This window comes from Vidua chalybeata, chromosome 8 (assembly GCF_026979565.1).
Source record: "Vidua chalybeata isolate OUT-0048 chromosome 8, bVidCha1 merged haplotype, whole genome shotgun sequence".
In the NCBI taxonomy this organism is placed as follows: domain Eukaryota; kingdom Metazoa; phylum Chordata; class Aves; order Passeriformes; family Viduidae; genus Vidua; species Vidua chalybeata.
Window position 1 is genome coordinate 35,839,346 of NC_071537.1, and position 8,604 is coordinate 35,847,949.

Sequence of the window (8,604 nt, forward strand, 5' to 3'; positions counted from 1 at the left end):
GTTCAAAAATGGAACCCCCCAGCAAAACCCAAACAGTTACACACGCTCCCAAAAAAAATCACAACCCAAACAAAATAATAAACAGCACCTGGGAGCATAAATTGAATCTGCACTCAGTTTCCATGATTCCTCGCTCTCCTTTGTCCTTTCCTTTGGCCTTTTGCCCTCAGCCTGATCTGTGGACTGTGCATTTCTGGACCTCTTCTCAAAGGGCAGTAATTTTACTGACCTGCAGTAATTTTACTGACCTGCAGATAATTTGACATATACACACACAGAGATAAGATGCTTGTTGTGCATTTGTCTTGTCAGCTTCTATTTATTGTTCCTCCCTTCGTTTGGCTGTCCTTATTTTTCCAACATCTGACCCATTTTATGAGGCAATATGGTGCCATTAATTGCTGATGCCTGTGGAAGTTGAGATTGTTCCTTTTTCTGCAGGTGAACTCTGAGCGATCTTTGAAAAATTACCCATGTTCTGAGTTCCTCCTGAGAACAGCAGTGATGGGTGAAACTCCTGAGTCTTAATGAGTGCAGACCCATCAGTGCTGGTTCAGACCAGGAGAACCCTTTGGAAATGTATATCCCAGTCATCCCAGCTCTGTGTTGCAGGGTGGTCCTGGGGCATGGAGCTTGTTTTTGGTTCCTGGATCCCACTGCAGCTCATTGGACATAGAAGCCCTGACATGGAGAGCTTAGTTCACAGCATTTTCCTCCACAGATGTGCTCCCGTTGGCTGGCTCTCTGCATCTTGGAGAGCACAAGGTAGGCATTTCTGGCAGCTGGGCATCAGCAGGCCTTAAAATGGGGGCGTGTTGTGGAGCGAGCCCAGCTGAGATTCCCTGAGGGGAGCCCAGTGCTCCTTGCTCCTCTCTGCTGACACGTGAGCATCTGTCTGGTTTTGGGACGGCCCTGGCTGTGTCAGGGGTGCTACGTGGACACGAGACAGCCGGTCCTGTCCCGCTGGGTCCCAGCAGTGCCTCGCAGCAGTCCGGCATCCACGTCAGGATGCTGGCCAAGAGAGGCCCTGGAAGCTGAGGCAGCTGATTTTAAGCTTTTGCAGATACACACAGGGGATGGCCAACAGTGTTCCCTCAGGATACAGCAGTCCTCAAGTGCCTCCCCAGAGCTGCCTGAAGCTGCCCACTCCTTGTGGCACCAGTTGCTTTCCTGTGGAATGTTCTACCTCTCCCGAGAGTGAAGAGGGAGCTGGAGAAAGAGCTTGCCAGGCTGCTCTCCATCCTTTCCCAGCAGCCCTGGCTGAGTGGAGAAGTCCGAGCTGAGCGCAGATGTGCCAATGGAACAGCCGTGCACAGGAAGGCTCGGTGGGAAGGATGAGCCAGGATCCATAGGCCTGGCAGCCTGAGCTTGCTGCCAGGGAAGGCCTTGGAGCAGATGCTCCCGAGTGCCATCCCATGGCACTTGCAGGGAACCAGGGGGTCTGCTGGAGGGTGGGGAAGCTCTGCGGAGGGACGGGGACAGCTGGGGGTCCTGGTGGGCTGTTGAGGGCTTCTGTGGGTATGTTTGTGGGGGGTTGGTCTTGGGGAGCATGTTGGGGAAGGAGTTGTCTGCAAGGTGAGAGGTCTAGGCTGGAATTTGAGTCAGCTTGAAGGCAGCATCTGTGGTTTGGCACAGCTTTGCTTATGGAGGGCAGCAAGAATATCTGTGACTATTTCTGTTCATGGTCCTGATTCTCCTGCAGGGAACAAGATGGGAGAGCTGTACTTTATTGGCCACTTAGATATCTGTACTGGGGAAGGATGAGCCCTTCTTCCATCTACTCATTTGTTTGGGCTACTTTTGTAAGACTGAGTGGACTTTCATTCCTTGAGAGCTTTCATTCCTTAAGAGAATCACGATATTATCATCCCTTCATCGAAAACCATTTGCACTGAAACATAAACTTTAAGAGATTTAGAGATTCTAGAGGAGCTAAGGTTTTAGTTAGAGATAAGCCTTACTAGAGTTAATTAAAATAAAGGGATTCTGTAAGTAGGCCTTGATGAAGTTAAGAGTTAGTAGTTAACTAAGAATTGATTGCTTGTCAACACAATGTTTAGTGAGCTGAGTTTATAATGAAGAATATAGAAACTGACAAATAGCTTTTAGGAACATAAGACAATTGTGGGCCTCCTCTCTTCTGAAACCAATTGAAGACAAGGAATGGGAGTTCTACCAAGGTTCATATTTGCATTGAAAAGGTAGAAAGATCAGAATGAGGAAGACTTCATTGACTTCCTCATTTTGGGACCCCTCCCCATGAAAGGGACCACCGACCCATTTCAAGGAACAAACTACGCATGCTTAATAGCTTTTGAAATGATTAGCATAGGAAGCGAGGAATGGCATGTACCAAAATGATGAATATGTCTTTGTATTTTAAATATTCAATTCTTGTGTGGATAAAAGGACTCTGTAATCATTGGAAAGGTGCGGTGGGTATTTGGGAGCTATCCCGCACGCTGTCCGGCGTCGCAATGAACATACACTTTCTAACTTTAAAACTGTTAGAGAGTTTTTGTCCGTGTCAGTTGGATATTGGTGCTAGATCAATATCCATATTTCTTTAATAAATCAGCACACCAAAGAATGGCCTTCTTTTTGCCACTGTATAGTGCTATGTTTCCAAAGTGACTTTCAATGGAATGTGTTAAGGCAAATTAATTGCTGCTTGTAGGTGGGAACAAACTTCCAAATCCTTCACGTTCTCCGGCAATCGCTATTAATTTGAGAAGTTTGCAAATGTTGGAAACTCCTTCAGTTGTGCAATGAGAAGTAAAGCCTTTAAGAATTGAGGATTCTTAAATGCCCTGATCCCGCAGAGGAGGGCAGGGTTTGCTGGTGGTTTGAGCTGTTCCTAAAGATCCTGTCGGGCTGTCTTAGACACTTGGAGCCAGGGATTCCTTCCAAGCTGGGCCATTTTGGGGGGGCTGGGGGCAGCCCCAGGGCAGGTGACAGTGTGTGCAAGGTCCCTTTGTGACACGCTGCAGCATGGTCAGCCTGGAATGGAACAGGACAGGGTGTCCAAGGGCCCTCCCTTTGTGACACGTGGTGACATAGGAGCTGGCGGTGACAAGAGCACGCCACAGTGCTTGGTGCACGCATCAGGACAGGACAGAACTGAGTAGTGCTGTGAGGAGCCCCCCCACAGCGTGCTCATTTGTGTCTGACCCAGCAATTTTCCAAGGCGTTATTCCTGCAGCTGACCTCGCGGCCAGACTGTGGGACTTGGTGATCAGAATCATTTACGAGGAGTCTCCTGTCATTGTGGCAGGAGCCCTCCAGACCACAGTGCAGGACTTGCTGTCCTGCAGCCTTCCTGAGGCTCCTCTGTCTCAGGTGTCTTCAAGGGTCAACTGCAACTGTTGACTTGGATATATCCTGAGGCATCTCTCTAGAAGGTGCCTTCAAGGCTAGCTGGTGGAATGGCGGGCAGATTTCTCAGCCTGTGCAAAGTGTTCAGAAGGGGAAAAAAGAAAGGCCCTGGAGCTGCCCCAGCACAACAGCCTGAAGAGCCAGAGCAGATCCAGACACTGCAGGATGGTGAGTGGCAAAGTGGGGCCACAGGGCTGATGCCTGCAGCCAGCTTGATCCCATCCCATCCCATCCCATCCCATCCTCCCATCCCATCCCATCCCATCCCATCCCATCCCATCCCATCCCCTGGGGACATGCCCATGGACAGGATGGAAGAGGGGCTGGGCAGACACCCCGCAGTGGCCATGCTCCATCCCCTGGGGCGTCCCGGGGCTCTCCCTGCCTGGGGAGCGCAGGGCTGGGCTGTGTTCTCCGGCCTCTCCCGCAGCCCCTCAGCTCTGGCTGCGCTCGCTCTTTGCCAGATGCAGCCCTGGGCCGGACACAAGAGCGGGAACCCACCCGTGGCCGCTTCCACAGAACCCTGAAGGTACCAGCAGCCATCCCCACCTGGGCTGGGCCTGCTGTCACTGCTCAGCCCAGCACCACATTTGGAGCACTCCATGGAACACTCCGGGCTTCCCTGTCCTTTGTTCTCTTGCAGATGTTCCGGAGGTTCCTGCGCATTCGGCGTAGAAAGACCTCAGTGAATGAGGATGTGGCCATCACAAGCACCAAAACGAGGGAGACTCAGGGCCTCACAAATACTGGTACCACGCCTGCTCCAACTATGATTCCTGCTCCCACTATGGATTTTTTCAAAGAGACTGCTGTTCCTCCTCAGCAGCGGGTAAGCAGCCGGGGGCCAGGCCTGGAGGCCTCCCAGGATGGTGTGTCCCCTCAAGCCACGGTCACTGGGCCCCTCAGCTTTTGAGGCCAGCACAGTGTGGTGGGAACAGAAGCACTTCTTGGGGGAAGCTGGGCAAGTTTCTCCCTTGGACAGTGCTCCAAGTCTCCCCCATGTCTCCTCCAGGTGCCAGCCAAGGTGAAGGACATCCACCAGAGTCTCCTGTCCCACGTCTCTGCGGATGCCAGGCTGCAAAGGGACATTGTGAGGCTGGCTGAAGAACACCCTGCTGACGTGGTGCTGACCCTCCTGCGCTGTGCCCCAACATGTGACAGGTACGGGGCCCACGAGTCTTCAGAGCTCAGGGCTCAGCAGCCTTTAGGGCCCGTGGCCCTGCACAGCCTGTCCAATGGGGTCTGCCAGACAGGCAGAGAGGCCCAGGACCCTCGGGCCCCTCTGTTTCCTGAGCCTGCTGCCAGTGCTCCTTCCCTGCCCTTCAGGGCACCGGGGCTCTGTCACCTGGGCCCCCACAGCTGCACAGGGCATGGTGCTGTGACTGAGATGCCCCTGACACAGAGCTCCCATCCCACAGAGCAGCTGCAATGATGTGGAGAGCCATAGCCTCATCGGGACCAGCAGTGGAGAAAGTGCTGCCAACACTGCTCTGTGTGATGGAGGACTGGCCACAGCACAGAATGTGCACCTCCGATGGGGACAACGAGGCTGTTTTTGCCCTGGCTGTGAGTTTCTGGACCTGGCCTCTGCTCGCCCCCAGGTCACCTTTCCAGCAGCATTCCATCCTCTCCATGCCTCAGGCGCTGGGCTGAAACCGGGGCTAGGGGCAGGCTCAGGGGGCACCAGGCCCACTGCTCCCCCTGCCTCTGCCCTTGGGCCCTGCCCATGGACACCTCGGCACTGAGCGCTGCCTTGGGCTGCTTCTTTTGCAGGCAACTCTGGTGATCTGGGTGATTGTGCCTGTGTACAACAAGGCGATGATCCCTTTTACTGGGCGATTGTTTGTGGCTCTGCTCTTCCATGTTGCCATCGCCACACAGCAGATGCCACCAGAGGAAGTTGCTAACTTCTGGAGAGCGTGCCGGGAGGAACAACGCCTTCCCAGCAAGCCCAACAGGTCCCAGTCCTCCTGTCCTTCCCGTGCCCTTGTGGCCAGTGCCAGTGCTCCCAGTGTGACCTGGGCTTTGCTCTGCACACAGATTTGCAGTGCAGGCCATGAAGGCTCTGCTCTACCGACTGCCGTGTGACAAGGTGGTGATGGCTATGGAGCGCAAGCGTGGCTGGGACACGCTGCTGCGTGCTCACACCCAGCACTATGCCGTGGGTCTGCTGGCCAGGTGAGACCCCCCTCTCCCCACTGCCCCCGGCATTTGTGCCCTGTCCCCGGATGCCACTCACAGTCCCTGTGGTCATGGGCCAGAGGGCCTTGTCACCGAGGGACACCTGAGCAGACTGGAAAAGGCTGGGAAAGGAGGGTGTCCAGAAAGGGCTGCCTCACAACGCGCCCACATCCCCTCCAGGGATGCTGGGGAAAGACCGGACCTCTGTGACTCAGTCCTGGGAGTGGATTGGTCTCCCCACCTCAGCGCCTTTTTCCCCCCTGCCAGGGAGATGCGCCGTGTCTCGATCCTTTTCTGTTCTTGCATCGCACCCCACGTGCTCTGGCACCTCAGCAGGGAGGAGCCATGCTGGGATCTGCCTGCCCTGGCATTCCTTGTGGAGGTGAGCCTGTTGGTCAGCGCTGCCTCGCTCAGCTGCCTCCCAGCTCCCTGCCCTCTCATAGCCACAGCTGCCTGGGACAGTGCCCATGCCCTGTGCTGCTGCCTGGGCCCAGCCCTGTGCGCTTCTGGGCTCCTGCCGGCCGGCTCCCCTGTCATTGCCCTGTGCCTTTCAGGTCCTGGATTGCCTGGACTTGAGTAAATGTGGTGGCAGCGTCCTGAACATCATGTCAAGGCACCTCCAGAGTGAATGCAGTCAGAGGCGTCGCCTGGCACTCAGAGGCCTCGTGCTGCTCAGCAAGGATCTCTTGATGGTGAGAAGGGGGCAGCGGCTGAAGCTGCGCCGGGCAAAGCAGCCCCGTGGGCTGGCAGGGTTTCAGGAGCTGAGGCAGCTACTCCCAGCTCTCCTGCCTCACCTGCCCCAGTGCTTTGGGACAGGCGTTTGGCCTGTGGGCCCTGCAGCAGCAGGGTGGGGTTGCAGTGCCAGGGCGGTGTTGGCCATGCAGCCGTCCATGGCTTCCCAGCACAGCCTTGTGTTCCACACAGGCCGGAAGGATGTGCAGTCTGTCTTGCAGCCTTCTGGAGCTGCTGAGGGATGCAGATGGAGAGGTGGTCAGCATGAGCCTCCGTGTGCTCACGAATGTGCTCCCGCACCACGGCATCCTGCTATCCGGTACCACTGCCCCAAAGCTGGCTGAGGTGCTCCTGCTGCTCTTTGACCATGTAAGGTTCTGCATCCTGAGCCACAGGCATCGGGTGCTTGCCAGAAACTTTGTGCCCTGTGGATTTTCAGGCCTTTGCCCAGGTGGGCCTGGAGTAGCTGTTGTAGGTCTTTTCCTTTCCCCTAGGACAACAGCCACGTGCAGTTGCTCTGCATTCAGCTCTTCTGTAAGCTGATGGAATTGGTAGCGGATGAGGGGAAAAAGCCCCTGAAGACGATTGTGATCAAGAGCCTGTACACACTTTTAATCTACTGCCATGATGACAACTGGCACGTGGCAAAGGTGAGCATTTCTATGATGCTGGGAGGGGGCTCGGCTGCCTCCTGCCCTGGCGCCTGGCGGGATGCAGCCTCCTCCAGGCCTTGGCACAGGGACACAGGTCTTGTGCCCTGGGCTGTGGGGCCATCTCTGGGTCTCTGCTGCTCTCCAGGCCTCTCGGGAAATGCTGCATTGTGCAGCCAAGTTCCTGATGAGGAGAGATCTTGAACAGCTGGTGGAGAAGGAGCAGCTGTCAAAGTTTGTCAAGTGCCTGGTAAGAACGGCCTGGAAGGCCCAGCCTCAGCCTGGAGAAGCCCCCTGAGCGCGGTGCTCAGTGTGTGGGCCGGCAGCTGTGCTCCTGCCCGCTGCTGCAGCCAGAGGCCGCACGGGCTCTTCTCCAGGCTCCCGTGGCCCCGAGCCGGGTGCCGATGGAGCCCTGGCCCGGCGGGGCTGCGGGGCGGCCCCGCGGCTCCCCGGGCAGCAGCCGGCCCTCTGCCCCCTCCAGAGCCCGGCACCAGCGGCTGCTGGCCGGGCCTCAGGGCTGTGCGGCCAGGGGAGGCCGGGGCTGGGCGCAGGGAGCGGCCGGCCCAGGGGCTGAGCCCGCGCCAAGCCTTCCCTCCTGCCGCTCTCTCCAGCTGGCAGAGGACAGGATCCGAGCGGCCGAGCACCTGCGCCGGGCCCTGCCCTACCTGGAGAGCCCAGAGGAGCCCCTGCGAGAGGCGGCCCTCAGCTTCATGGGTGAGCCACGAGCCCGGGCTCCCTCCCCGCCCCGCCGCAGCTCTGCCCCAGCCCCGCCTGCTGCCCCGGCAGCGCCATCCGGGCCCGGCGCCGGGGAGCCCCGCCTGGCCTGGGCGCTGCTGCCGCCCTCCGGCAGCCGTGCCCTCGGGCGGCAGTGTGCGGCAAGGACCCGGGCTGAGCCCTGCCGGGCCACGAGGCCGTGTGGCCGCAGGGCTGGCAGCGCCGCTGGCAGGGAGCTGTGCCGCTGGGGCCAAGATGAGCTCTTTGTTCTCAGGGATGGACGAGTTTCCCATGATGAGGGGGCAGCAGGAAGAGCTCCACGGCCTCAGTCAGGGCGCTCCAGGCAGAGCTGACGCTGGGCACAATTCTTGTGGCTTCAGCCCTCTCCCTGCCTCTACATAGCTCCCTCCCTCTAGATAGCTCCCTCCCTCCAGCCCTCAGACACTGTCCGTCCCCTTTTTTCCCTCCACTCTTCCTGTCTTTTGACAGCTCCATTCCTCTAGCCCTCAGACCCTGCCCATTCCCTATTTTTACCTCCCTGCTCATCCCTTTGTTTCATCTTCCATTAATAAAGAGTTTGGCTTTTTCACTTTGCCTCCGTCTCTGTGGAGATGAAACGACGCCAATCCCAAGCCCTGGGACACGCAGACCCCTGCTGTCGTTCTCTTCCACACCGTCTTTTGTGCGCACACACAGAGGAACGAGGGCAGATCAGGCTGGAAAGGTGCCTGTGCTGAAGCTGCAGTTCCACAGCACTGTGGAGCTGCAGATCTTGCTGAGCACCCTGGAGCCCCTGGAATTTGGAAGAGCCAACCTGAGGATGCTCTGAAGCCAGCTGTGAGGGATTCCATGGCAAGCACCCACGGAGGGCAAAGGAGCTTGGAATGCTGGAAGGTTTCAAGAATAGCTTCCTGAAAGCACAGCAGTGCTCCATCCCTGCACAGCATGAGGA

General features: G+C 57.1%; 1 protein-coding gene across 1 annotated transcript; it reads left to right on the forward strand.

Annotated features, from left to right (window-relative positions):
- Nucleotides 1-2,523: 2,523 nt before the first annotated feature.
- LOC128791488 (maestro heat-like repeat-containing protein family member 6) lies at nucleotides 2,524-8,241 on the forward strand. The gene is made up of 14 exons (XM_053949200.1): nucleotides 2,524-3,543; nucleotides 3,840-3,904; nucleotides 4,019-4,204; nucleotides 4,388-4,536; nucleotides 4,794-4,941; nucleotides 5,149-5,333; nucleotides 5,416-5,553; nucleotides 5,824-5,938; nucleotides 6,111-6,248; nucleotides 6,481-6,657; nucleotides 6,783-6,938; nucleotides 7,087-7,188; nucleotides 7,550-7,652; nucleotides 7,927-8,241. Exons 1-14 carry the CDS (start codon nucleotides 3,426-3,428, stop codon nucleotides 8,052-8,054), a joined length of 1,908 nt encoding a protein of 635 aa, XP_053805175.1. The 5' UTR covers nucleotides 2,524-3,425; the 3' UTR covers nucleotides 8,055-8,241.
- The last annotated feature ends 363 nt before the right edge of the window (nucleotides 8,242-8,604 follow it).